At 58.6% G+C, this 27,389-nt stretch overlaps 2 protein-coding genes across 4 annotated transcripts; both read left to right on the top strand.

Moving 5' to 3' along the window:
- Nucleotides 1-46: 46 nt before the first annotated feature.
- Sgta (small glutamine rich tetratricopeptide repeat co-chaperone alpha) lies at nt 47-14,418 on the top strand. 2 transcript variants are annotated; one of them, XM_055607842.1, is made up of 12 exons: nt 47-118; nt 6,839-6,970; nt 7,957-8,063; nt 8,216-8,300; nt 9,607-9,706; nt 10,141-10,245; nt 10,821-10,959; nt 11,401-11,463; nt 11,942-11,979; nt 12,531-12,620; nt 12,727-12,846; nt 13,429-14,418. In XM_055607842.1, the coding sequence occupies exons 2-11, from the start codon at nt 6,871-6,873 to the stop codon at nt 12,842-12,844; spliced, it is 945 nt and encodes a 314-aa protein (XP_055463817.1). In that variant the 5' UTR covers nt 47-118; nt 6,839-6,870; the 3' UTR covers nt 12,845-12,846; nt 13,429-14,418. The 2 variants fall into 2 exon arrangements, with proteins under 2 accessions (XP_055463817.1, XP_055463816.1); XM_055607841.1 differs by having other exon boundaries at nt 8,213-8,300.
- Nucleotides 14,419-20,439: 6,021 nt separating this feature from the next.
- Slc39a3 (solute carrier family 39 member 3) lies at nt 20,440-26,009 on the top strand. 2 transcript variants are annotated; one of them, XM_055607865.1, is made up of 4 exons: nt 20,440-20,507; nt 22,212-22,351; nt 22,992-23,324; nt 25,104-26,009. In XM_055607865.1, exons 3-4 carry the CDS (start codon nt 23,115-23,117, stop codon nt 25,839-25,841), a joined length of 948 nt encoding a protein of 315 aa, XP_055463840.1. In that variant the 5' UTR covers nt 20,440-20,507; nt 22,212-22,351; nt 22,992-23,114; the 3' UTR covers nt 25,842-26,009. The 2 variants fall into 2 exon arrangements, with proteins under 2 accessions (XP_055463840.1, XP_055463839.1); XM_055607864.1 differs by having other exon boundaries at nt 20,443-20,507; nt 22,209-22,351.
- Nucleotides 26,010-27,389: the final 1,380 nt, after the last annotated feature.

The following is a 27,389-nucleotide window of genomic DNA, read 5'->3' as shown; positions in this document are numbered from 1 at the left end:
AAACACACAGGAAGTGGGTTCCTTCTGCGCAGGCGTCGTGGGCTTGAAGGCGGGGCTTGGCTGCGCCGGGGTGCGCAGGCGCAGTCGTCGGTGGGTCGGGGCTTCGGTCGGCCGAGAGGTGAGTCGGGGGTCTCCGGCGCACCCCGTACGGGCGTGGGGGGTGTTGCTCGGGATGCGCGGCGCTCGGGGACCCCCCCTAAGACAAAGGGGTTTGAGGTCGGGACTTCCTCGCCCCGCGGGGTCACGTGAGCGAGCAGCGCGGAAGGGAAACTGAGGCTGGCGACTTCCCGACCCCCCCTCCGCTTTCTCTCTGGAAGAGGCCGGCGTTGAGGTGTGGGGTGGCGCTACCTCCGCTCCCTCAGGACCCCTCGGCGCAGGGCCCTCCCACTCTACCACTCCCCACGCTGTTGACCTTGCTCCTCCCACAGCCTGCTCGGGGCCTCAGTTTCCCGCCTCTGTACAGTGGGCGACCACCGTCTGTTTGAGCGGTTGTCGGTGCTCGTTCCCATTTGGAGGGTGTGTTTGGTTAGGGTGCGGCAAGTAGGTGAAGTTTGGGGTTGCAGGGCAGAAGCCACCTGTCCACCTGCTGTGCACGCTAGGGCCGGCTCGCTTGCCGTCTCTGAGCAGCTGCTCTCTTTTAAAATCGTGGCAAGGCAGGTGTGCTGACACAGGCAGAGGCAGGAGGATCGTGGTGGCTTCCATGCCAGCAAGGACTACATACATTGCCTCAAAATACAAAAATAACAATCAAAAGCAAAGACCCCAAAGAATAGCCTAGCTCTTTGGGCCATCACCTATAAATCCAGTGTTCCGTTTGAGAGGGTGAGGCAGGTGGATCTCCACGAGTTCAGGCCCAGCCTGGGCTACCTACTGAGTTTCAAGACCTTACCTAAATGTTGAAATTACCACAGTTTGAGAGACCCTCTCTCAAAACAAAAGAAGCCTTCATTAATTTTAGTTGCTTCACTTTTTGACAAGAGTCTTTATGTGTCCCTGGCTGTCCTCGAACTCGCTACATAGATCAGGCTGGCCTAAAACTCCCACCTCTGCCCAGGACTAAAGGTGTGCACCGCCACACCTGGCATCGTAATTAGTTTTTAAACCGATGTTAATATTAATATGGCCCTGTAGTTTAGTTGTAAACCGGGGTTGCTGGTTGTCACCCCAGCATGTAGGAGGCTGAGGCAGGACGATGGAAGTGAAGTTCAAGGCCATCTTGGGGTACATGATACTATCTTCCTCTCTCAAAAACCAGGGATGCCAACTGCAGGCCTGTAATCCCAGCACTTGGGAGGCAGAGGCAGGCAGATCTCTGAGTTGAAGGCAGCCTGGTCTACAGCTGGAGTTCCAGGACAGCCACAGAGAAACCCTGTCTAGGAAGACAAAGCAAAACAAAAACAAGAAACAGGCCATGGTGGCCTAGGCCTTTGATCCCAGCATTCAAGAGGGAGAGGCAGGAGGCTCTCTGTGAGCGAGGTCTACAGAGTGAGTTCCGTGAGCGCCACTTGGAAAAACCTTGTCTTAAAAAAAAAAAAAAAAAAAAAGCAGGGCTGGAGAGATGGCTCAGTGGTTAAGAGTACTTACTGTCTGCTCTTCCAAAGGCTGTGAGTTCAATTCCCAGCGACCACATGTTGGCTCACAACCATCTATAATGTGAACTGATTTCCTCTTCTGGCAGGTGTAAATGCAGATAGAACACTCATATACATAAAATAAATAAGTCTTAAAAAAATTTTAAAAAAGCAAAAACAAACAAAAAAATGACAGCAACAACAAAAAGAAAGCCAACTGAAATTGTTGTTAATATGTCTGTCCCTCTGTCACCTGGGGGTGAATTGTTCCTACGTTGGCCCATTAGCATCCTGCATGCCTGTAGGCTTTCGTGGTGAGTCGGGGATGACACAGAATCCCCACCAGTTGATGGAGATGACTTCCCTGCTTCGTTTTTGGTCCTGGTTATTTGTTTGAGTGGTCTTTCCTTTCTCTGCCATTCTTGTCCCCAGGGACCGGGGACAGTGTGTGGGGATATTTGTGATCGCTGTGGCCCTGGTTGGAGGTTGGGAAACTTGCTGAGAGAGCGATGTTCCTGCTGGGGAGACAGCTCAGTGGGCACAGTGTCTGGCACAAGGGTCCCGCCTTGATTCCTTACACTCCCTCCGCTCCCGTCCTCCCACCCCCGTGTAGAAAGCCGCAAGAGGTGCTGCTCCCCCGTGCAGTGGAGGCGTGAGACAGGAGGATCCAGGCTGTCTGGACAGCCTGCCTAGCGCTGTCGTTCAGCCCTGTTTCCTAGGGGGACACTGTCTCTGAAGCATGAGGGAAGGACACCCAGGGTTGAGCTACCTCCACTCCGGGTGTGTGTGTGGGGGGGGTGAGGCAAGGCACGTGTTTGTGCACACGTGTGCGTAGGTGCACCCATAGTGAGGCATACCTGTAGTCCAGCACTCAGGAGGCAGACATGGGAGGATTGCCCTAAATTTGAGGCCCGCCACGGGTGCAGGGAGCTCTGGTGTTAAAATGGAACCCAGCCCAGTGGCGTCCTGTTGTTGAGGCCTCTGCAGGTTATGTGGGCTCCAAGACTGTGTGTACCCCATTTCGTGGGTAAGGGACTGTCCATTGGACTCTGTACCCCGGAGCCGCTGTCTGAGGCCCAGCTGTTGCTCGTGGCCAGGCATCAGCTCCGCAGCTGGGCTTTCTATTGTTCCCAGGGCTTCCTGCGTGCTGAGTGACACTCCGCTCACGGGAGCCCGGTCTAGGCGACCTCACCAGGCTCCTTAGAATGGATCTGAGCTCTGCAGCCAAGCCTGGCAGTTGCCTTACTGACCTCCTGGCTTGGGAAGTTTCAGGGTGGGAGAGCAGACACACACTGTGTAGCCCAGGCCAGCTTTATACTTGTGGCAGTCCTCCTGTGTCAGCCTCCCAAGTGCTGGTAGGAGCGGAGGCTCGGGCCCAGCTAGGGCTCTTGATGTGCGCCCTGTACACCTGAGTGCGTAGCTGCGTGCCCAGGAAGTTCTGATCGGCCTCCCACTTACCCAGCCGGTGCCATCTCCCGCTCAGCCACCTCACCCGTCCACAGGTTTGGGGCTTGATTCTGAGATGAAGGAGCGAGCTGGGTTGAGGCAAGGGCCAGCCACCCGTAGGCTTCGTGGTCCCGCTGTGTCTCGGGAAGAGAGGGTGGGAGGAGGAGTGTGGAACAGCACTGAGAGGTGTCAGGCCGCTCACCCAGGAGAACCCTGGGACTCCTAGGCCCTGCTTCCCCTCAGCCCGTGCCCCACCAGGCAGGCCTGGGTGGTGGGCAGCCGTGCTCATAAAGCCACAGTGTTCTGAGAGAATAGGCCTTTGAGAGCCTAGTCCTGTGGCAGAAGCTCCCCAGCCTCCCGGGCCTGGGCTGTGAGAAGTGGGGCCTCATGGCTGCAGAGGGAGGTCAGTGTTGTTGCAGAGGCACACACCGGTTCATGTGTCTTCCAGTGCAGATGTTCTGCCTCCACGGAGGACAGATGCTGTTCTCTGAGGGGCTGGCCCTAGTCAGACATCCCCCACAGTCTCCTGTGTCCTTTCCAGCACGGGGCTGCGGTGTGTCACCATGCCTAGCTTCTTACACGGTGCTAGGGATTTGAACTCAGGCCCCCGTGTTTGCAGCTCATACCATACCCACTGAGCCATCTCCCAGTCCTGTGGGTGCCGTGGCACTGTCCTGTCAGATACAGCTCAGGAGCTAGGTCTCCTTCCTTCCCTTGAGATGCGGGGATGGAGCTTAGGTTGGCAGGCCTGGCGGCAAGCTCGGTACCCACTGAGCCATCTTGCTGGCCCACTGCTCCTGTTTTTATTCATTTGTTTATTTAGTCAGGGACTTGTCATAGCCCAGGCCAGCCTAGAACTTGGTGTCCCCTGCCTCAGCTCCTGAGCACTGGAATGAGTAGTGGTTTTCTCATGCCCGGCAGGCTGGCGTGGAGGGATGAAGCTTCCTTTTGGAGAAGCTGAAGGTCTGGCCTTGGCCTCCAGTTTCTGGGCTGTACAGCCTACTACCCTCGTTTGATCCTGGCTTGTGACCCTGGTAGCCTGTCTGTCCTTTCAGTTTGACCCTGAGAGCCATCACCCGTTGGTGCTGGTGGACAGGGGTCCTCTGGGTAAGGGGCAGCGCTTGCCCTTCCAGCCCCAGAGCCTGGGTGGCTCCCTCTGTGGCAGGCCTCCCTACCCTGTGTCTTCACAGTGGTCCCCCATGGGGGTCAAATATTTCCCTTAGAGTAATATTTGGGGATAGGCCCCGGGCTTTGTACATGCTGGGCAAAAAGTTGGAACTGAGCAACACCCCTGGCCTCCGCTGGGTTGGAACGTTTATCTGTGTGCACGTGTTGCCTGCACAGGGTGTCCTATGCCCAGGCTGAAGCTGCGGGTGCTCTGGGGTGCCGAGAGCGGGGGTGCAGTCCTCTGAAACAGCAGCTCAACCTCTGAGCCATCTCCCTGCTTCACTCCTGCATTTACTGATCTTGAGCCAGGGTCTTCCGTGCAGCCATGGCTGGCCTCAAACTCGAGACCTGCCTGCCTCTGCTTCCCCATAATGGTGCACCAACCACCTTCAAACCCAGTCCCTCACTGACACTGGTCTACTTAGACCGACCTTGAACTCAACATCATTCTCCTGCCTCAGCTACCCAAGTACCAGGGATCACAGTCCTTGCCGCCTGCCCTCTAAGTCTTTTCCTTTTATTATGCTTGTTTTAAGGTGAATCAGAATCCCTCTTGACCTCCTTTAACCTCATCACCTCCCTAAAGACTCTATCTCCAAAGGCAGTCACACTTGGCCTTGGGTGCTCAGGGCTCTCTGTAGAGGCGAAAGGGACAGTGTGGCCGGTGAGGCTGGGAACAAGGCCTGGGAGCAGGCCCCATAGCGCCCTCTCTGCGCCTCTCCGCTGTGCTCCAAGGCTGCTATCTGAATCCTGGGCTGAGGCTGAAAGCATGGCAGTGTGTCCTCCGCCGAGGTATCTCAGTCCAGCAAGCATGTCTGGAGTGCTTGGCAGCGGCCCGTGGCCAGGAGCTCAGCACTGCTGAGAGCAACCCATCTGTCCGGAAGGTGATGGCAGAAGGGGCCTGCTGTGTGCTGGGGAGGGACAAGATGACCTGCACGGTCCTGGTCAGCAAGGAGGATGGGGTAGCAAGGCAGTGGGCACCGGGCAGGCACGGCCAGGGCTCACCCAGCCTGGCAGGAGGGACAGGCTCCCAGCCCCGGGGACAGAGGCCACAGGGGAATGCACCCACACTGCCGCCTCCACCCAGGGTCTGGGCCCCTCTTCCCTACCATCTGTGAGGACCTGCAGCTCTACCTGCAGTCTGTCCTTCACCAGAGACGGGCTCTGAGGCTTGGGGCGCTGAGCTCATGTCTGCTGCCAGCATGGGGCTGTGCTGAGGGATCATGGCTTGAAGGACAGTGCCGAGGGCTGCCCAGAGCTGTGCAGCAGCTGTGAAGTTTCCAGCAGCCCCACTCCCCAGGGGCAGTGACTGAAGCGCTGATGTGGGCCTTCGGGGTCAGCCGGGCATCTCACTGTGACCCGGAGCCACGTGCTGCGCTGGCTGTCATGATCGCATGCCAGACGCCAGAACTTGAGGCCAGTTTCTGTCTTGACTAAAGGCCACAAGTCTGAGCTGGCACACAGTAGGCCTCAAACCTCCAGCGGCCCTTCTTCCTGCCCGCCCGCCCCCGGGGCTGCTGTCGCCCTGCTCCCTTTGCTTGTAGCCTCTGTCACACAGTGTCGCTCTGGTGCTGCATCCAAACACGCCTCCTCTCCGAGGGTTTGTTAGCGCCAGCCCATCCTCACGGCTCCTTCTAGGCCCGAGGATGTGACCGCAGCACCGTGCCTGCTTCTCTGCTGGCTCGCCTGGTGTGCAGTCAGCTCATCTCCAGGGGACCGAGCTCACCTGCCACCCCTGAAGTCTCGGGCTGACGTCAGTCGGAATTGGTTGGGAGAGCCCCACTCAGCTGCCCTCTAGAGCCCGGAGCCCCCCGTGTAACCGTACCGTGTCGCCATGTAGTGCCCAGTTTTAAGCTCTAGTTCCTCCGTCCAGCCTCCAGCCCTAGATAGGAGACAGGCTCGTGGGGAGAGGGGCCGCAGACCCCTTTACTTCTCCGGCTGTTTAGGGTCGAAGGGTCTTTGGGGATACGCCAGTCTCTGTCAGCAGCAAACCCAGCAGCCGTCTCCTCCACGCCGCTGTCCTGGGTTTCTCTCCGTCTGTCTGCTCCAAACTGCCACACCGTCTGTCTCACTAGTCTCCAGACTGCTCCACGCCACCGCCACATGCCGGCCGTACGCCCTATTTCTGGGCTCAGATTTATATCCTCAGAGCCCTAGACCACGCCCCTCTCCCTGTCGCCAGAGGCGGGCCGGTACCAGCTGGCAAAAGCCATGCCGGCACGAGACAACAGCTGGGGACAAACTAAAGCCCAACTAGAATCCCACACTGGATTAAAACAAAAACATATTTACATAACACAACTGCCATTCCAGCAGGGGTCTTGGGGACCAGGGCTGTGAGCTGAAGCACCTCCCAAGCTCTGAGTGTAGGGTGGGTCAGGGAGCTGAAAGCCCTGGGGTCCCAGAAAACAGCTCTGTTCACCGTGCCCCAGGACAGGCGGCACTGACTGGCTGGTATGCCTCAAAAGGGTAAATTGAGGAAAGAGTACCCAGAGGCAGCACTGTTAACTCTCCATCCCTAGCAGTGTGGTTGGGGACACAGTCATGTCTATGTGGCAGACAGGCCTGTGGTTCCCTGCCATAGTGTCCCCACCTGCCACAAGGCAGATGGGAGGCTCTGCCTGAAGGCCGTGACCCTAGGACTGTGCCTACAGATCCTGAGCAGTGGCACCTCAGCAGCCTCAAGATGGACAACAGGAAGCGCTTGGCCTATGCCATCATCCAGTTCCTGCACGGCCAGCTGCAGCACGGCGGGCTCTCGCCCGATGCCCAGGAGAGCCTAGAGGGTGAGTGTGGGATGCTGTCTTCCAGCCCCACCAGGGCCCAGGACACCCAGCCCATCAACCGCAGAAGTTGGGGCCAGCCAGCATGCATGCCCGGCCTGGGCGTCTGTCACCTTCCGAGGCTCGTGCAGGGGCGGCAGGCGCCCTGCTCTCCTTGCTGGTCCTCTCTGGCTGTGGGCTGAATCCCCAGCCCCTAGTGTGCCTGTGACACCAGGGTCACAGGGTGGTGGTTCCTGGGGGCCGCCTCAGTGGCTGGTTGGCTCCTGTGCGGGTCTCCTTTGCTGAGGGTGTGGCCTGGGCCTCCTTCTTTGTTCCTGGGGAGATGTGACAAATGTCTGTCTGTCTCAGATAGACCAACATACAGGTGCCACCAAAGCCCTGCTTGGTAAGCCAGTGAGGCCGTTGGGGTCACTAGAGGAGCAGAAGTGACTCTGAGACACCGTATCAGCCAGGCCCACCACAGCATGGGAGCTTCCAGGCTCCCTCCCTGGAGCGCAGCCCAGCGCCTGAGGCAGCGGGGCAGGGCACAGTCTCTCCTCTGCCTCTGAGCGCTGAGCCCACCGCTTATGTGCGAGAGAGGGCCTGCTGCATCCAGTGTGGTCAGAGGCTTCCGGAAGCTCGAGCCATTCGCTTCCTGCCTCACCAGCTTTCTGCAGCATGGCAGTTTGCCCCAGGAGTTGCAGGTCCACAGCACGGGCAGGCGAGCATGTCTGAGAGGCCGCCTGAGTTCCCTGAGGCACGGCCAGCTGCTTAGGGCCATCAGGTCCATGGTTGAAGACCCCTGGGTGGGGGCTGGGAGCAGGTAGGTAGCGCACGCACTTGGCTGTGTGAGGTGCCATGGTAGAGCACACCCAGCCATGGTAGAGCACACCTGCGCTCCCGGCACGCGGAGGTGGAGGCTGGACCATCCTCGTGAGACCCCATCTGGAGAGAAGTTGCCAAAGCTTCCAGGGGCTCTGGGGTGGCCAGCTCATGTCACCTCTTTACAGTTGCCATCCAGTGTCTGGAGACAGCCTTCGGGGTGACGCTGGAGGACAGTGACCTCGCCCTCCCCCAGACTCTGCCAGAGATCATTGAAGCAGCCGCTGCCAGCAAGGTGAGCCTGGGCTTCCCTCCACTGTGCCCACGATGGCAGTGGGCGTGGGCATTTGGCCATCCTGTGTGGACTCTTGACGGCACTCTGAGCTGGGTGGCGTCCTGCAAGGGCAGGGTTGGCTGGTCACAGTGGCATTGTTTGGCCCCTAGCAGGAGACGCCACAGGACTCGAGGAACCCTGACAGGACGCCGCCCTCTGAAGAGGACTCGGCCGAGGCAGAGCGACTCAAAACTGAAGGTGAGGGAGACAGATGTCCCAGTTGGGCCCTGGGCACGGTGCAGGAGGGGAGCAGCTGAGGTCAGCAAGGTGGCTAGTGGGAACGGGCGGGGGGGTGGGTTCTGTCTTTTAAAAGGGCAGCTCTGGGGAGCTGGAGAGAGAGTGCAGCAGGTAAAACCGTGCATTGTTCCTGCAGGGGCCTGAGGTGGCTCCTCAGAACCCTCATCAGGCTGCCAGCTCCCAGCTCAGCTCTGGGGTCCAGTGCCCTCTCCTGGCCTTTGTGGGCACGGCACCTGCACACACCCCTGAGTGCCTGCGCGCGCGCACACACACACACACACACACACACACACACACACACACGTGTACAACTCAGAACCATGTGTGTTTGTCCCAGCATTCAAGAGGGAGAGTTAGGCACATCTTGGAGTTCAAGACAAGTTCTGGCCACCCAGGACTACATCGTAAAACCCTGTCTCAAAAGCAAAACCAAACAAATGCTTTTAAAAATACATTTTCAAAAGTTGAAGTTGCTGGCTGTGATGGCACACACCTTTAAACCAGCAGCGGCAGGCAGATCGCTATGAGTTTGAGGCCAGCCTAGTTTAGAGAGCGAGTTCCAGGACAGCCGAAAACTTAATGGCCTGTGTGGAAAGTAGATCTCAGAAAACCCCAAGAAGAACCATGTGCTTAGGAGGGGACCAGCAGCCTGGTGATGGGTCCCAGAGGGAGGTGCCTTGGTGTCAGAGCCAGGCTAGCCCTCCGGGTCTGCAGCTCTGCATGGGATTTGTTTGGCTGGATGAGCAGGCTGGATTCTTGTTCTTTTTCTTTTTTTTATTTTTTATTTTATGTATGTTGGTGTTTTGACTGTGTGAATGTCTGTGAGGAGTTACAGACAGTTGTGAGATGCCATGTGGGTGCTGTGAATTGAACTCAGGTCCTCTCGAAGAGCAATCAGTGCTCTTAGTCTCTGAGCCATCTCTCCAGCCCTGGATTCTTGTTCTTGTCACCCAGAATGCTACAGTACAGCCACACTGCTACTGACTCAGGGCCACCCAGCACACACAATGCTGCCTTCTGTTCCCAGCAGCACGCTGACCAGGCGTGCTGTCTCAGCTGTCATGCCACTCAGGGGAGGTAGAGGCAGGATGGTCAGGGCTTGGCCACATAAGTTTGAGGCCGGCCCGGGGTATGTGACCCCTTAGCTGAATGTACGCGTTCCAGTGTGGCCTGAGTGTCCGGTCTCCCTTTGGGGATCTGAGCGCAGGGGGCTGAGGGTTGTGGGCAGCAGCATGGGCCAGCCTGGTTCCTCTCGCTCTCCCTGCAGGTAACGAACAGATGAAGCTGGAAAACTTTGAGGCAGCCGTACACCTCTATGGCAAGGCCATTGAGCTCAACCCCGCCAACGCCGTCTACTTCTGTAACAGGTACCCGTCAGGCCCAGAGGGCCACGGCGCCACAGTGCCTGCTGACATTTGGGGTGGACTGTGTAAGAGGACCTGCGGCTCTGAGTGAGGAGCGGGGTCAGGCAGTCTCCCAGGTGTGGCGTCATTTTGAGGACCCTGAGCTGTGCGGTCAAGCCAGCCGGGCAGCACACGGCCGGGCACTCAGACGCACTGCCCTGGGCACTCTTGTTACCCCGCAGCCTCTGCTCACCTCCTGCTCTTCAGTTGTCCCTCCGCTCAGGGCAAGCTTTCACACAGGCCGGCATGCCTGTGTAGGCCCGTGCAGTGCCCCCTTCCCACCACAGTCGACTCTGTGCCCACATCCCTCCGGCAGCCCAGCCTGGGGAGGCCTCTGTCCCCTGGCGGGCTTCCCGTGGCGAGCCAGGGCACCTCTGCTGACTGCCCCCTCTCCCCAGAGCTGCGGCCTACAGCAAGCTGGGGAACTACGTGGGGGCTGTGCAGGACTGCGAACGCGCCATCGGCATCGACCCAGGCTACAGCAAGGCCTATGGCCGCATGGGGTAAGAGCAGTGCGCTGCTGGCCGCACGGCGCGGGCCGGTGCTCCACATGCTGGGCTCACTGCCAGCCTCCCCGACCTAGGCAGCCACCGTTTGCTAGAGCGGCCTCGGCCGAAGCATCACGGAGACTCGGTGCCTGTGCCCTGTGCCCTGTGCCCTGTGCCCTGTGCCCAGGCAGGTCGTAGGGGTGCAGGTGGCAAGGCGCCGGGAGCCCTGTCCTTAGGGGCCAGCAGGCAAGCCATCCCCACAGTGAGCAAGGTGTATGTCTGCGTCCCAGCCCCGGGTTTCTCTCCGGAGACCAGCCTCAGGTTCTCCAGGTCCCCTGAGTAGCAAAGGCCCAGATGGGGCCTAGGGCTCTTGAATAGAGTCACCCAGGAAGGGCCGCGGGTATCAGCACGTGGTGTCAGGGACACGCGTGACAGGCAGGTGTGGTACCCTGATTCCTCGGCTGTGGAGCCCATTTCCCATGTGTGGGTCTGTCCTCGTGTGACCTCAGCGTTGTCCCCAGCCTAGACAGGCGGGTTGCTGGGTCCTTCGTGCCCCGCTGTGGCTCACCTGGCTTGCCCTTGGCCCCCAGCCTTGCGCTCTCCAGCCTGAATAAACACTCGGAGGCCGTGGCTTACTACAAGAAGGCCCTGGAGCTGGACCCTGACAACGACACATACAAGTCCAACCTCAAGATTGCAGAGCTGAAGCTACGGGAGGCACCGAGCCCCGTGAGCCCACACACGGGAGGGGCTGATGGGAGGCCAGGCTGGAGCTCCTGTGCTGAGGCGGGAAGGGTGGCGCTGAGGCTGGCGAAGAAACCCGGATGTTGTGATTAGGAGAAGCAGATGCAGGGATGGCGGGTAGAGTGTGTTCTTGGGGTCCTCCTGTTCTCAGACACAGGGCGGAGCAGGCCATACGGGCCGTGTGGTCACGGAGCTGGGACATGCAGAACGGAGCCCCCATGCTCTGTGTGAGGGAAACAGGTGTGGGCCACAGACAAGGTGCAGGCTGCCCGGTGGGCTCACAGTGACGGGCAGGCATGCTGGGCCCCTGGTAGGACCCTCCCTGAGTACTGTAGAGCATCCAAGACCCTGGGGGCTGCAGCCAGTCATCTTTTCCCGAGGGGCCAGCCTGGCTTCAGACGAAGCTGACCTGTGTCTCTCCTGCAGACGGGAGGCGTGGGCAGCTTGGATATCGCCGGCCTGCTGAACAACCCCCACTTCATCACCATGGTAGGCAGACAGCTTCAGGCCGCCAGCCAGCCTCCTGGGGAGGAATCTAGTAGGGACCCTCTGTGAGGCCAGCCAGCCTGCAGTGCGGCATGCCTGCTGGGGCCCCTGCCAGGCCCTTTAGTGTGCTCATCCCCGGCGCCTCACTCTGCGCAGCACACTGGGCCCACAGAGACCACTCTTGAATCTGTCTGGGTATGGGGCCTGTGCCTCCCCCGGCCCTCTGCCAGTCAGTTGGTGACTGAAGAACCATTTCTTCTGTCCGGGAGTCCCCAGGGTGCAAGCTCGGCTGTTTGGGTTGTGAGCAGTGGTTTTCACCTTGAAAGGCTGAACTCAGCTGGGTACGGTGGTACAGGCCTGAGAGCCGGGCGCTGTCTGAGCACGGCAGGGCCTTGCTGCCAGCTTGCCTGCTGCGGGGAAGGCGGTGCGGCCCCAGCTCGGCACTTCTGACACGTGTGCCTTCTCCTTCTGTTCTCTTTAGGCTTCGAGCTTGATGAACAGTCCCCAGCTGCAGCAGCTGTAAGTGACACTGCTCTTTGTCCTTCTGTGCACACATGAGGACAACGTTCACTTGTTGACGTGTGTGGGTGTTTGCTTGTGTGTGAGCCTGTACACATGGGTGCAGTGCCCCTTGAGGCCAGCAGAGGGCTCAGGCCCTTTGGCTCTGGCCCTTGCATTGGCACAGTGTCCTTGGGGGTCCCTTTGTGCTATGGTGTGTGTGCGCGCGCGCGCGAGTCTTGTTCTTGTTCAGGGCAGCATAATATTTCAGTGTCCTTGAGTTGTTGATGCTGACTACTGTGAACTTGGTGGTGGGGTCTGACTCCTCACTGGGAGCCGTGGGGCAGGTCCTGCCACACCAGGGGCAGCTCTGCCTTGGTGAGGAGTGGGGGGCCTGAATCCTCCGAGCCTTGTCTCGGCACCGGCCCTGGTGCTGCTGCCTTGTTCTGCACGGGGTGTCCAAGGTCCACGTCCCGTTAGGACCCCACCATGTTAGTCACGGAGTCCACATACTGTCAGCCTAGAGCCTGAGAAAGGGCTGCGGGCTGCGTGCTCAGTCCTCTCTCCTGCAGGATGTCGGGCATGATCTCGGGGGGCCACAACCCTCTGGGCACCCCGGGGAGCAGTCCGCCCCAGAGCGACCTGGCCAGCCTCATCCAGGCGTGAGTACCGCTGCTGGCTGTGGTGCGGGAGGAGCCGGGGAGGCGCCGGTGTAGTGTGGGGAGGGACCACAGGGCGGGGGGCACAGCTTCTCCTGGGCATCCGCAGGGGCCAGCAGTTTGCACAGCAGATGCAGCAGCAGAACCCAGAGTTCGTGGAGCAGATCCGGAGCCAGGTGGTGCGCAGCCGGACGCCCAGTGCCAGCCACGAGGAGCAGCAGGAGTGACGGTGAGGCCGCCTGCCCTGCGTGGCTTGCTGTCGGCCGTCCTGGGGCAGGCGCGTGGGATGGCGCCTGTCCAGAGCTGGCCGGTGGCCCTGCTTCTACCCTTTCCTCACTGCATCGCAGGAGTACGGAGGACCCTTGTGTGTGCAGTTGCCTGACCCCTGCCCTCACCCCCGCCCTCTTCTTAGTCCTTGTGTGCTTGCGTGCCTGCATGTTCAGTTCTCCGACCCCTCCCCGCGCCCCCCCGTATGGTGGCTCATGGGGATTCCCGTGTGTAGCTCCCTCCTCCCGTCATGGGGCTTCCTGGCCCATGGCACAGTGCTTGCCCACGTGGGTCCTGAGAGGCGGTGCGGGGCCTGGGGCTGGGGAAGCCAGCCCTTCACAGGCCAGCTGTCCCCAGCGCTGCTGTTCAGTTTCTCGTGGTTTTGGGTTTTGGTCTCAAGTGGCCAAAATTGTCCCCAAACTCCCGGTCTTTCTGCCTGCTCCTCTAGAGTGCTGGGGGACAGGTGTGTGCCACCCATACCGTTTGTGCTGGAGCCGTGGCGCCCCCGAGTGTCCCCACTTACCCCTCCTTGTTGGGCCCCTAGGCTGGCTGTCTCGCTGCCTCATCTGTCTGCAGCTGACCCTCGTGGTCCCCTTGCTCGCCGCCTCCTGGTGTTTTAGCGTTTTCTCAGTCGGGCTGCCCAAGAGAGAAAAACTGGACCTGCATGTTAAGACGGACTCGAGCTCCCCGTGTTCCCTCCTCCACCCTCTTGTCTGTGTACTGTCCCCGGCCCATGCCTTCCTGGAAGAGAGTCACGTCAGCAAGCTGACTACACACCAGCACCCGTTCCTCCAGCTGCCTAGGCGAGCTGCGGAGAGGGCTGGGGTGTGGGAGCCATGGGGGTGGGTAGCCTGGGCCTGGGGTCTCGGGCCCCACCCTGCCTGCTTCCTCCTAAGGGACTTGAGTAGCTGACTCTCAGCCCCTGGGAAGCATCCACTGCCAGCCCCAGCTGGGCGCCAGCACCCCATGCCCACACCTGGGTTGCAGGTCCCAGCGGGTCCCCCTGCCTGCCTTATCCCAGTGGCCTGTGCCACATAGGACCGAGGCCTGTGACTTCTGCCCAGGGTGTGGACCATCCGGGTCTCTTCTTCCCAGCTTCTCCTCCCGTCTTCACAGTCATCAGCCAGTCCAGCTCCATCCTCAGCCTGGGCAGAAGATACGGACATCCCTACCCGTCCGAGCCCCTTCTGTCCTCGAGCTCATGGGAATTCAGTGTCTTTGGGGTTGTCAAGCAGTCATGAGGTGTGGGCCCTTGGCCCATGCTGTCAGCCTGAAACAGCCACCGGAACCATTTTTATTGAGGGCCAGTCTGTTCAGTGAGGGAGAGCCTCACACCCACCTAGGAGCAAGGATCCAGGACAGCGGAACCCGGGGGTCGTGATGGCAGCAGGCTGGCGGCAGGTAGTGTCAGGGCTGTGTGTGTCGTAGTAGCCAGTAGGAAGATGGGCCCCGTGGGCAGTGCCGTCCACCCGCAGGTGACAGTGGTGTCCACGTGGGCACAGGCCGCATGGGGAATAAAGACGACATGCTCGGCCGCCGTGTCTGCCTGTGTCCCGCCGGCCTGATGTCACAGCACATGGTCCGTCTGAATGCAGTACACAGGGCAGGGCCTCAGACACGTGGGGACGTCTGCGTTGGGGCGGGCGCAGGCGACTGGGGTCTGAGTGTGTGGCCTGCGCCCTGCACAGGAGCCGGGCTCCTGCCCCTCGACCTGAGGGCCAGGACATCAGCCTGAACGCCACCCCGCCCTTCCCTTGCCTCCCACAGAAGACAGGGAAGTCGTGGGGTGGAGGCCAGCGCCCCGCAGGCTGTGGGGCACCTGCTCACTGAGGCAGGGCAGGTCAGGCTCTCTCCTAAGCTGCCTGTGTTTCTGAGTGTCTGCAGTCTTTGGGGTGGGTGGTCCCTGGGCCGAACCTGTCAGTCCCTGGTGTCTGACCATCTTTGGTGGGAGTGGCAGTGTGAGGCTGGCGGTGTGGTAGTTTGCGTTGCAGGGAGGCTTGCAAGGAACAGGCACCCCGAGTTTGAGGCTGTTGTCCTCCACCTGAGTCCCTGCTACATACTGAGCAAGCCATTCACGTGCGGTCCTCCGAGTCAAGCCATGGCAACCCTTTGTTCTTCCATGTTAATTGGCTGGGCAATGGTGGCACACGCCTCTGGCCCAGACACTCGGGAGGCAGGCAGGTGCTCTCCAAGGCCTGGTCTACAGTTTCAGGACAGCCAGGGCTACACAGAGAAAGCATCTCCTAAAAAGAAGAGTTTGAAAACATTTTTGTGAAGCTGTGTCTGTGCCACAGTGTGTGTATGTGGTCACTCAGTTCTCTCCTTCCGTTGTGTGGGACCCAAGGCTGGAACTAAGGCCATCAGGTTTGCCGGTGACAGCCATCATGGCTGCCCCACCTCATGGGCTTCTGTCCATCTGTGTGAAGGTCCTCATTTGGGAATGAAAACAAGAAACATGCTCAAATGCAAGCTCCATTCACCTGAAGCAGCCTGTGTTCCAGGCTTCCCACCAGGCCACTGTCCATTCCAAATCTTGCCTCTAGCAAGCTCAACCCTGGCTCAGCCTCTGCCCGTGAGAACCTTGTGACCCCCTGTAAGACACGCTCTCCATGTACAGTCCAGGCTAACCTTGAACTCGGCAATCTGGCTGGTGGGATGAGAAACTGGGTCTCCACGCCCAGCTTTAGTGACAATTGCAATCATAAGAGGGCTGAAGAAAAAGGCAGGGGCTCAGGAACATTTCCCTTGCACACAGGAGGACAAGGACCAGAGTTCCCAGAGCAGCCTTAGGGGGGAGCCAGGTTTGGTGGGATTGCCCACATAGCAGGCACGCCTGACTGGGGCCAGCTCTCACAGCCTCTCCTGGGATCCAGACTGCCTGGGGAATAAAAGTGAACACTGGGCCGGGTCTGGGGGGTGTGGCTGTGTGGCACCGGAGTCCCCTCCTGGCCTGGAATGTGTGTAGGCCAGGGAGATGCGGGGCCCCAGACGAGTTAGAAAGTAGCAGAGCACCTGACCCACCCCAGCATGGCATTAGCCACGGAGTGCTGGCCTGGCTTTGCTTTGCTTTGGATTTTCAAGACACTTTCTCTGTAGCTCTGGCTATCTTAAAACTCGCTGTGTAGACCAGGCTGGCCTCAAACTCAGAGGTCCACCTCTGTCTCCCGAGTGCTGGGATTAAAGAAATGCACATTGCTGCCCAGCCATGGTTTTCAGCTTTCGCTGTCAGGCGGGCAGCTCTGCAGTAAAGAGCTCTGGCTGTTCTTGCGGAGCACCTGGGTTTTGTTCCCAGTATCTACATGGTGCCTCCGAACTCCCTAACTCCAGTTGCAGAGGACGTGATGCCCCTCCGGCCTCCAGCAGCGTACATGGCAGGCACGCAGGCCCATCGCCCAAGCACAGAAGGAAATAACCTGAATCCCGGCACTGGGGAGGCAAAGGCAGGTGCGTCTCTGTGAGGTCGAAGCCAGCCTCATCTACAGAGTGAGTTCCAGGCCAGCCCTGCTACATGGTGAAACCGTGGCTCAGAGACCCAAGGTCCTGTGGGCTTCCCTGGCCTCTGCCAGTTAACAAAATGTTTAAAAATCCTAGCTTAACCTAGAGCGGTTGGGGCATTTCTGAGTGTGGCCAGCAGGTGGCGCCCCGCACTCACCCTCGAGGCCTCTTGACAGCCCCACCTGTGCTTGCAGCCTCAGGACCCCATGAGCAAGGCCACAGCTTAGCTGAAGCCCCCAGGCCTGCAGCCTAGAAATTGTCCCGGTTCCCAGGCGGGGCTGTGTGCCCTGCGGGCAGGTTCTCCTCGCAGGCACAGGAGAGATGTCCCCGCTAGCCTGAAGTAGCTCATCTGACATTCATAAACCACAGGGACCCTGTCCAAACCTGGCAAGCACCAGCCCACAGACAACAGATCCCTGCTCAGGAGGAGCTGGGACCTGCAGGCAGACCTGCGCAGTGCCCCCGGAGGTTCCAAACTCAAATGTCATCCTCAGGGCCGAGTTCCCGCTCACACCCCCACCGCCCCCACTCCAATGTCCAAATGACAGAACCAGGTCCGCTCCTGCCATCCCAACACCAGGGAGGCCCGAGGCAGGAAGATCAAGTTCAAGGCCAGACTGGACTACAGAACTAGGCTATGTCTCAGAGTTCAGACAGAAGAGGACCAACAGTACCTGCCTGCTGCTGCGAGGAGGGGCCTCCTTGCCTCTTATCGCTATTGGCTATTGGCTATTGGGGATCGTGACATGAGCGCGCACCTGATCTTTGCCACAAACTTTTCTGTGCTCGTTGCAGTTTTTCTCCACCGTGGACCTGCAGCCCCAGCCAAATGACGAACTGCTTTCCTCATGCTAATCTTGCCCTTTCCTAGAATGTTTTGGAGTTAGAGTCCCTGCACATTCTCCTGTGCATCCGGGTTCTCTTAGCGCAAGGCTGCACGGATTCAGACTGCAGTTCTGTCATTTTGATCGCTGCCTAATAGTCCACTGTATGGACCTAGCACGGCATTTTATCCACTCATCGAGTGTTTCCTTTCAAACACTCTTGTTTATATAGATACATATATGTTACATGAATGTATGGGAGCTTTGTCTGCATGTGTATCTGCACACCACGTTTCTGCCTGGGACCGCAGAGGCTGAAGAGGGAGTCATGTTCCCTTTGACTGGAGTTGCATATGGTGGTGAGCTGCCATGTGGGTGCTGGGGATTGAGTCCAAGTCCTCTGCAAAAGCAGACCGTGATGTTAACCACTGAGCTGCCTCCCGGAACCGTCTTTAAAAAGTTATTTTATTATTGATAAGTATGAGTGTTTTGTCTGCATGTCTGTCTGGTGGCATGGAGGCCAGAAGTGGGTGTCGGATTCCCTGGAGTTATGGATGCTCAGTGGCGGCAGTTTACGTCTCTTTGAAATTTTTAGATGTGATCTCATTTTGTACAACAGGCTGGCCCCAACATCTGAGGAGCCTGAGCTTCAGCTGAGAACCATCACTCCCACCTCCTTTTGTTTGTTTGAGACAGGGTTTCTCTACAAAACCCTGAATGTCCTGGAACTTGATACATAGACCAGGCTGGCCTTGAACTCACAGAGATCCACCCGCCTCTGCCACAGTGCTGGGCGAAGAGGCACGCTGCTGTGCCTGGCCCATCCCGGCTTTCATGAAATAAACTTCATCACCGTTGCTACTGTGTGTGCGTGCACAGGGGTGTGCAGGTGACTGTGGGACACGGTGCGTGTTTAGAGCTCAGAGGACAACCTTGGAGAGTCTACCCTGAGAACCCAGGGGTTTCACTCAGGTCACCAGTCCTATCGGGCAGGTCCCTTTGACTCACTGGCCCATCTCAACACCCCCCACCCCGGGCCCTGACTTGTGTTCTTGCCTGGTCTTGATCTTAGGAAGGAACAGGAGCTGACCTTGAACTCCCCACCCTCCTGGATGCAGGCAGGCTACAACATCACTCTTGCTGAACCATTTAAAAAGACAAGTTGAGGCAGGTGGTGGCGACACATCTTCATCCCAGCAGGTAGGAAGGCAGAAGCAGGTGGATCTTGACATTTGTGGCCAGGCTGATCTACAGAGTGAGTTCCAAGGCAGTCAGGGCTACACAGAGAAACCCTGTCTCCACAAAATAAATAATTGGTTCAGGCTATTTGTTACAGTGACAAGTTGATGAGTTCAGACAACTCTGAATAATGCTGTCAGCCACATTTGCTCCAAGTCTTTGTGCGAATGTGTCTTGATTCCTGTTGAGTAGACGCCCAGGGGTGTGGCCATGCAAGTGTACATTCAACTCCCATCTGCATGTCTTTCAGCCGTGGAGGGAGTTCCAGCTTTCACTGTTCTTCAGATGTGATGGCTGTCAGTCTGCTAGCTTAGAAATGGCTTTTGTCTGGAAACACTCCAACTCTCCAGCAACAGACAAGCAGATCTAGTTAATCCAGACAATGGGATGTCACATAGAAATAGAGAGGAAACCAGGCTGGACACAGCTCAGCAGTTAGGGGCACTCGCTGCTCTTGCAGAGGGTGCGTTGTCAGGACCATTGGTGACTCCAGTCCCAGGGCGTGCGATGCCCTCTTCTGACCTCTGAGCATCAGCCACACAGCTGTGCTGTAGACAGACATGCAGGCAAAGCACTCATAAACAAAAATATCTGTTTTGCATATATTATATACAAATGTCATACAAATAAATCTTTTCAAAAATAAGTAAACGAGACCGACAGTAGTGGGGCACACCCTTAATCCCAGCACTCAGGAGGCAGAGGCAGGGGGATCGCGGGGTTGGAGGCCAGCCTGGTCTACAATTCGAGTTCCAAGACAGCTAGGGCTACACAGAGAAACCCTGTCTCCAAAAAAATACATAAGTAAACAAAAAAAGTAAGAAACTCATGCAACGCAAAGCTGCATGGCCTCATGAGTGTCTGCCTTGCTTAGTTGTCTTTTTTCTGATTTTTTTGAGACAGGCTTTCTGTGTGTAGCTTTGGTTGTCCTGGACTCATTTTGTAGACCAGGCTGGCCTTAAACTCACAGAGATCCACCTGCCTCTGCTTACTGGGTGCTGGGATTAAAGGCCTGCCCCACCACCTCCCGGCTTGCCTGCTTGTCTTTGAGACAGAGTCTCATTACATAAGCCAGCCTGGCCTAGAACTTGTGGGCCTCCTGCTTCAACCTCCTGAGTGTTGGGATGACAGACCTACATAACCACATGTGAAAAAAAAAATCCTGTAAAACTTTGATCCGCATTGAACACAGAAATTTCTTTGCCACGTGTGTTCTCTAGCCCAGAAAAACCACTGCCTCCATAGCACTTATGTTGTGTAAGGGGCTCTAGATACAGCAGGAGGCCGTGTGTGGTTGCTCTTACCTACAATCCTAGCGGTCAGGAAGTCGATGCAGGAGGATTCTGAGCTATCTGCACGCTGTCCAGCCTCAGCTGCTCAGCAAGACCCTGGCTCAGACAAAGAAATGAATATAAAAATGAAGCATGCTGGTGGTGTCTATAATATAAGGCCACTATGCCATTGAGGTCTTTAGGTGCTATGTAGATGCCATGTCACTTTAGGAGGCACTTCCTGGGCGGCAGGAATAGTTACAGTAATGACGTTCTTATTTAAAGGTGTGATTGTGTGATACAGTGTATCTCTTGAGCTTCAATTTGTTCTTGCTATCAACAGATATTTGGTGAACCCATGTATTGTCTTAAGTCATCAGGAAGGGCTTCAAGAAGGTTCCATTCGCTCTAGGAAATCGCTTCCTGCCTCCACCCACAGGCATTCAGCACCATGCGCCCCTGGACAGCTCCGGGATGTAACCCCTCTTCCGGAACCATAGCTCCAAGTGCGAGTTTCCTATCGGAACTATTTGGTAGTTGCACTCAAGCTCTAGAGAGAGGAAACTGCTTTCCGGAGCCCGTAGGCGTTGCAGAATGATTGGCAGCCGATCCAGCCAGTAAGGTACGGGTTCTGTCTGGTGGCCCTAACAATGTCCAATAAACGCTGGCGTGGGCGGGGCGTGGGCCACGGCTTGCAGCCCCGGGTCTCTTGGCTGGTCCGCTGCGGCGGGTTCCGGACCGCGCGGCGGTTGGCGGCAGGCGGCACCGGCTGGAGGCTTGAGGGCCTGACGGAGGTACCAGAGGGGTCGGGGCGTGGCCTGGGCGTGGCGGGGACGAGGCGGGATGGGGCGGAGCCGAGGGGCCCGGCCACTGCCGGCTCGAGGAGTCCTTCCTCCGGAGTGCTGCTGCGGGGGCACACAGTAGGTGCTCAGTAAATGCTCAAGGCAAGAACGACCTTGTAGCCCCCCAAGGCCGCCCCGACCAGCCCGACTTTGAGAGCCCCAGGGCCACCCCCACCCCACCCGATCTTCTGGGCATCTATTGGGCGCCTAGTGTATGCGCTTTGCCTTGTGTTCACAGCAACGGACTCCAGTACTTTTGAGTTATTTTTGTTTTGTTTTTATTTTATTAATTATGTCATTCATGTCTAATATTTGAATTTTAAAGTTTAACTTAATCTTAACCTTATTTATTTCATCCTAACTTAATTTTTTGTTGCTTATTTTCATTTTTCAAAAGGTTTTCTTTTTTTAATTATTTTATGCATCTGTATGTGCCCGTCTGTACGTACACCACGCGTGCAGTGCCCCAAGCGGCCAGAAGAGGGGCTCAGATCCACTTGGGCTAGGATGGAACCTGGGTCTCCCGCAGAAGGGTCCAGTGCTCTAAACTACTGAGCCGGCTGTCCTGCCCCATTCTCTTTTATTCTTTTATTTATTTTTATATGTTTCTTTTGGAGAGAGGGCCTTACTGTGTAGCCCTGGCTGCCCTGGAACCCACTCTGTAGACCAGGCTGGCCTGGAAGTCAAAGATCTGCCTGCCTCTGCATCCCGAGCGCTGGGATTAAAACTCGACTTGTTTTCTGGGGAGGGTGGTGAGTGCGGAAGGCAGAGGACAACTTGTGGGAATCCATTCTCTCTCCTTCGTGAGTCCTTGGATCTTTCTGGGGTCCTGAGGCTTGTACCAGCACCTTCACCCTAAGAGCTTTGTTTCACTATTTTGTTTCATTTTAATTCAATTTTATTTTTAGTTTTTGTTTATTACTCTGTTTTGAGGTATGGTTTTTCTCAGTGTCCACGCTGATCTCAAGCTTGTGGCAATCCTCCTACCTCATCATCCCATGCGCTGACTTCAGACCCAGCAAAATTTTTATTTTATTTTTTTTATTATTTTTATTTTGTTTATTTGTATTTGTGTGTGTGTGCACATGCGCAAAGTGCAGACATTAATGTCAGTGTCTTCCCTGATCACTCACACTCACATAAACGTTTTAAGTTAATTAATTAATTTTTGTTTTTTCGAGACAGGGTTTCTCTGTGTAGCCCTGGCTGTCCTGAACTCACTGTAGACCAGGCTGGCCTCGAACTCAGAGATCCATCTGCCCTTGCCTCCCCAGCGCTGAGATGAAAGGTGCCACCATGTCTGGCACGTTTTTTACTTTTTAATGTAAAGGTTTATCTATATGTGCATTTTGCTTGTCCTCACTCTGTGCACCACATGTATGCCTGTCGCATGTAGAGGCCAGAAGGCATGTCAGATTCCCCAGGAGCTGGGGTTCTGGGTGGTTGTGAGCCGCCAAGTGGGTGCCAGGAATCAAACCCGTGCCCTCTGGAACAGCAGCCTCCGCACTATCCTGAGGCAGGTCTCCCACTTGAGCCCAGAGTCATGATGGCACAGCTGCCACATGGGCCAGCTCCTGTGTGGCAGTAGAAGGGGCAGGGCGGGGCAGGGAACGTGGGGAGGCTGTGACGACAGAGCTGGTGTGTGCTCGGCAGCAGGAAAGGAGCAGCCTCACCCCTGACTGTGTGAGGCAGGGCGAAGCCTCCTCCAGAGAGCCCCGAGAGCACAGCCTGTCCTTCGGCCGCCACCTCCGCCCAGCCAGCTGTGGCCTGGCATCTGCTCTGTACCAGGCGTCCAGGTGGGCAGGGGATGCACTCGGGAGTGCGGTCGGGTGGTGTGGAGGAAGCCCTTCTTAGCGCCAGAACAGAAAGACGAGTGTGGGCACTCCAGGGCGGTGGCTCTGGGCAGAGGGGGTGCTCTCTGCAAAGGGCCTGGTTCTGGCACAGGCAGGCTGCTGTGAGGTGAGTTTCGGCACACAATGGATACGTTGGTCCTGACCTTGGGGACCTGCGTGAGAGCCCCTGTGAGGGCAGCAGCTCCCCCGAGTGTGTGCTGGCAGCGAGGGGGACCTCCTGTCCTGTGCTCGCTGCGGAAGCCACTCAGTGCAGGTGGCCACCAAGCACTGACAGTGAATTTCATGTGCCCTGCCTGAGTGTGTGTGCATGAGTGTGAATGTGTGTGTCTGTGTCCGTGTGCGCCCAGGTGTGTGCTGAAAGCCAGAGGTCAGCCTCAGGTGTCTTCCTCAGTCATTAATCCCTGTGGTTTTGGGGCAGGGTCTCATGCACCTGGAACTCCCTGGCCCATGGTGGCCCGGGCAGCCCCCTCCCTGTCCCAGGCCCTCGGCTGGAGCACAAGCACTCCGAGCCCCAAAGTCCTGGAGCAGCCCAGTGTGGCTGACCGATGACCTCACGGCTCACTCGGCTGCCCTGTCCACACAGCTGCCGAGCAGAGCCATGAGCGTGCAGCCCTGCCGCGGGGGCCGGTAGCCCCCAGCAGGCCTTTGTGTGTGACTCCATCTGTGCTTGGGCCCTGCGGCGACCCGTGTGACCCAGGCGGCCGCCATGACGAAGCTGCTGGTGGCAAAGGTTCTGTGCATGGTGGGCGTGTTCGTGTTCATGCTGCTGGGCGCGCTGCTGCCGGTGAAGGTCATCGAGGCCGACTTCGAGAAGGCGCACCGCTCCAAGAAAGTGCTCTCCCTGTGCAACGCCTTCGGGGGCGGCGTCTTCCTGGCCACCTGCTTTAATGCCCTGCTGCCGGCGGTGAGGGACAAGGTGAGGCGCCCTGGCGGCCGGGTGTGCAGGGGCTCAGGAGCAATGCGGACAGGCAGAGTTGGCGCCCTCCACAGTGTGTGGCACGCTGAACGTGTGCGCTGGTGTGGCTGAGGGGCTGGCCGGGAGCCCCAGGATCGCGAGTCTGCCGCAGCCTGCTCTCACAGTCTTGTGCTAGCACACCCACCTTTCTAGGTGTCACAGCTCCGGGGTCACGACAGGTTTGGGGAAGGAGAAGGCACATCGCCATGTGACCCTGTGCCAGCTGCTGCCCTCTCTGTACCCTACCCTTGCCCAGGGACTGGGCAAGACTGGCCCACTGGGTGACTAGCCCTCTTTGCCCGTCCCCGGCAACCCTGGCCAAACCAAACTGCAGCAGGCAGCACCAGACACAGCACTGACGTATCCCCTCGTGCTTCCCGGGGCCCAGGCAGGAGGCCGCGCAGACCTTCCCAAGTTCCTCTGCTGCAGGGACCTCATCTCAGTGAGCGGGTCCACACCCTGGCCATCTGTCAGCCCGGGAGCCCCTTTCTCCTTGGCTCAGCCCATCACCGGCAGTATGGCTGCCTGGGTCACAGGCGGGACAGAAGTCGGTGGAACCTTCCTCGGGTGACAGGTGTGTCAGCGACCGTGGGGTTAGTGAGGGCTCCCAGCTCAGCGCACAGGAAGGGAGTCATGTCAGGCCCGAGTGGCCTTGGTCTCACTGAGGGAAGAGGCCCAGCCTCCCAGCAGCTGCCGAGGCTGTCAGAAGCCTGGGGACCTCAGTGCTGTCGCCCAGGGGAGCCTCCCTCAAGGCCACAGTGGTCACAGGTAGCCAGGAGGCTGGGCACTTTCCTGGGCCAGAACTGAGACAGGTGGGGCCCCAGCCCACCCGAGCCAGCTTCTGCCATCTGAGCCACAAGCTACGGCGGCCGTGTCTGCGCCACTGAGAAGTGTGTCTGTGGTGAAAGGTCTTGCTCTGCAGCCCCTGTGTCGGCCTTGTAGTGCTGGAACCCTGGGCCTGAGCCCCTCCTGCTGGTTTCCCTCATTTGTGGTGTGCCCAGCCCTGCCTTCTTGTCCAGCATCTCACATAGCTCCCCACCCCCCATGCCTGAAGAGTGGCCCTGGCCCTCACCGTCCACCCTTGGGTGGACGCCTGCCCGCTCACCCAGCATAGGGCTGGGCTCCAGGCATCCTCTGCAGCAGGCAGTTGACAGTGCTGGAATCATGTCTGCGGCCGCGCAGCAGAGGCCACGGAGCAGCCTTGTGCAGTGTTTCTTGGGCGCTGTCTTCCTTTTTATGTTATGGGTATTTAGCACGTGTGTTCTTGTGTGCCCATGTGGCGGTCACAGGCTCTCTGGAGTCACTCCCTGCCTTCCACCATGTGGGTCCCCCAGATCTGAGCTCAGGCTGTCAGGCTTGGTGGCAAGCGCCTTAACCCATGAACCATCTCACCAGCCCTGCCCACCCCCACCCATGGAGATGGAACCCGTGTGTGGCAGAACTGTGCCTCAGCCGCACTCTGGAAGTCTCTGTTTTAACCTCGGTGTGACTTGGGCTGTGTCTTTTGGTTGTGTTGAGACAGCGCCCCTCTGCGTGGCCCTGGCCTGCTTCGGAGCGCTGGGATTAGAATCCTGCGGCAGCTCGCTGGCACGGCCAGCTGTCTGTGCCGCACCCGCCTGCTTGAGGCGCGGTCTGTAGAGGGTCCCAGGGCCCCGTGAGCCTGCAGCCCCCCGGCCTCAGCCTCCTGAGCGCCCCTGCCCAGGAGGGAGGCCGGCAGCTGAGCCGGCCTTGTCCCCGCAGCTGCAGCAGGTGCTGGCGCTGGGCCACATCAGCACGGACTACCCGCTGGCCGAGACGCTCATGATGGTGGGCTTCTTCCTCACGGTGTTCGTGGAGCAGCTGGTGCTGACCTTCCGCCGGGAGCGCCCGCCCTTCATCGACCTGGAGACCTTCAACGCAGGCTCGGACGCGGGCAGCGACTCGGAGTACGAGAGCCCTTTCGTGGGCATGGGCGGCCGAGGCCTGTACCCTGAGCCCACGGCTCACACGCACAGTGCAGGGCTGCGGCTGCGGGAGCTGGGGCGCCCGGGGCCTCTGCGGCTGCTCAGCCTGGTCTTCGCCCTGTCGGCACACTCGGTGTTCGAGGGCCTGGCGCTGGGGCTGCAGGAGGAGGGCGAGCGTGTGGTCAGCCTATTTGTAGGCGTGGCCGTCCACGAGACCCTGGTGGCCGTGGCCCTGGGCATCAGCATGGCCCGAAGCGCAGTGCCCCTGAGGGACGCGGCCAAGCTGGTGGTGACCGTGAGTGCCATGATCCCGGTGGGCATCGGGCTGGGGCTGGGCATCGAGAGCGCCCGCAGTGTGGCCAGCAGCGTGGCCTCGGCGCTGCTGCAGGGCCTGGCCGGTGGCACCTTCCTGTTCGTCACCTTCCTGGAGATCCTGGCCAAGGAGCTGGAGGAGAGGAGCGAGCAGCTGCTCAAGGTGCTCTTCCTGGTGCTGGGCTACGCCGTCCTGGCCAGCATGGTCTTCCTCAAGTGGTGAGCCCTGGATGCCCGCAGGACACAGACCACAACCCTCGCCAGCCGCGCTCAAGGGCCAGAGGTCACGCAGAGGGGCCTCCTGGGCTGGCCACTGCCTGCGCCCTCCGCAGGCGCCAGGCCCTATAGACACTGCTTTTAAAACCGTCGTAAAAGTTCTTTACCAAAGCTATGTGGCCATGTCATGTCATATTCCGTCACCCATCCCGTTTCTGCTGTCACTCCTGAGCCAGGACTGGAGCCAGGGGTGGGAACGGGCTTAGAGGGAGCAGCTGCAGTCCCCAGGAAGCCGAGGCCCCACCCCCACCGGTCACCCTCAGTTTCTCTGGTTGCTCCAGGATGACAGGTAACAGTTTATGAAAGGAGCAGTGCGTGTGAGATGAGCAAGGAGACGGGCGGGCTGTGTCCCAGCGAGGAGTCCCCTCCTGGCCCTCAGGATCTGCGCTGCTTCCCAGAGTGGAGGCACCCCTAATGCAGCAGGCATGGGAGCCGAGAGGGTGAGCGGGGCATGGTGCTCATTTCTCACTTGTGTCCACACCACACTGGTGAGGGCCCCATCCTCACACGGCAAAGAAACTCCCAGGATGCAGGCAGGAGCTCAGCAGCTAGCAACCATGTTGCCTGTTGCTATGGCAACACCGACATCTTGGGACACTCTGAGTGAGGACTCTCCTCTGGGGACATAAGCCTGCCATGGCTCACCACCTTCCTCATCTAGGGGCTATCTATCAAGCCTCACCTCAGCGCTGTCCCGATGGTGGCTGGGTGTCAGCCTCCTACCTAGCAACTGCTGCCCTGGCCAGGTGACCAAAAAGAGTTGTTTGGGGCGGACCCTACCCAGCTCCACTCAGAAGACACAAGGCACAAAGAGACAGGGCCTTGGGGACACCTGGGCCTTGGGCACTGGCCCCAGAGCCCCGTGCTGGGGCCACCTCAGTGCTGTGCTAAAGCAGGGTTCAAACCACCTCCAGACATGGGGCACATGTGGGCCTGGGACTCCAGTGAGGGAGCCGCAGTGCCGCTGGCTGAAGCCCCTCCCAGCAGCTTCCCCGAGGACCCCCTGCTGAGCCCAATGCCGGTGTGCCCACAGGGCCTACTGTGCCCTCCCTTCCTCCACGTAACACCTATAGGACGCGTAAAGGGCTCTGCAGCTCTTCCTGTGGGCTCTGTGGAGCCGCCATGCCCCTGCAGGTGCGGACTCAGGCGACAAAGGCCAGGCCAGAACAGGAAGAGCCAGGTCCCCATCCGACCACACCAGCAAGGAGGCTGCGCCTCCCCTGTGGGTGCCTAAAACGGCACCCCCTTCTGGCACTAGCTGCTCTGACCCGGACACCAGCCTGAAGGCTTGCACCCTCCCCATGACCCTCCTGGTCATGCCAACCATGGGGCCTTGTGGTCTGCATGGGCCCAGATCTGCATGTCCAGGAAGCACCATCCTGGGTGCTCAGCATAGTGATTAGGGACCCTGGACTCAGGAGATGCCCACCGCCCTGTCTACCGAGCACCTTCTGCTCAGCACCCACCCAGCCCTCAAAGCTCAGCTCAGGGTCAG

This window comes from Psammomys obesus, unplaced genomic scaffold, assembly GCF_907164565.1.
Source record: "Psammomys obesus unplaced genomic scaffold, mPsaObe1.curated_primary_1811, whole genome shotgun sequence".
In the NCBI taxonomy this organism is placed as follows: Eukaryota; Metazoa; Chordata; class Mammalia; order Rodentia; family Muridae; genus Psammomys; species Psammomys obesus.
Note: the sequence above shows the minus strand (reverse complement) of the source record. Positions and strands in the feature narration are given on the sequence as shown.

Bases quoted from the DNA above. Each gene is read 5' to 3' on its own strand.
- Sgta (XM_055607841.1), top strand. From the start codon at position 6,871: ATGGACAACAGGAAGCGCTTGGCCTATGCCATCATCCAGTTCCTGCAC. The intron at 6,971-7,956 runs GTGAGTGTGGGA...ACCTCTTTACAG, and splicing joins TGCCCAGGAGAGCCTAGAGG to TTGCCATCCAGTGTCTGGAG. The intron at 12,621-12,726 runs GTGAGTACCGCT...GGGCATCCGCAG, and splicing joins CTGGCCAGCCTCATCCAGGC to GGGCCAGCAGTTTGCACAGC.
- Slc39a3 (XM_055607865.1), top strand. From the start codon at position 23,115: ATGACGAAGCTGCTGGTGGCAAAGGTTCTGTGCATGGTGGGCGTGTTC. The intron at 23,325-25,103 runs GTGAGGCGCCCT...TTGTCCCCGCAG, and splicing joins TGCCGGCGGTGAGGGACAAG to CTGCAGCAGGTGCTGGCGCT.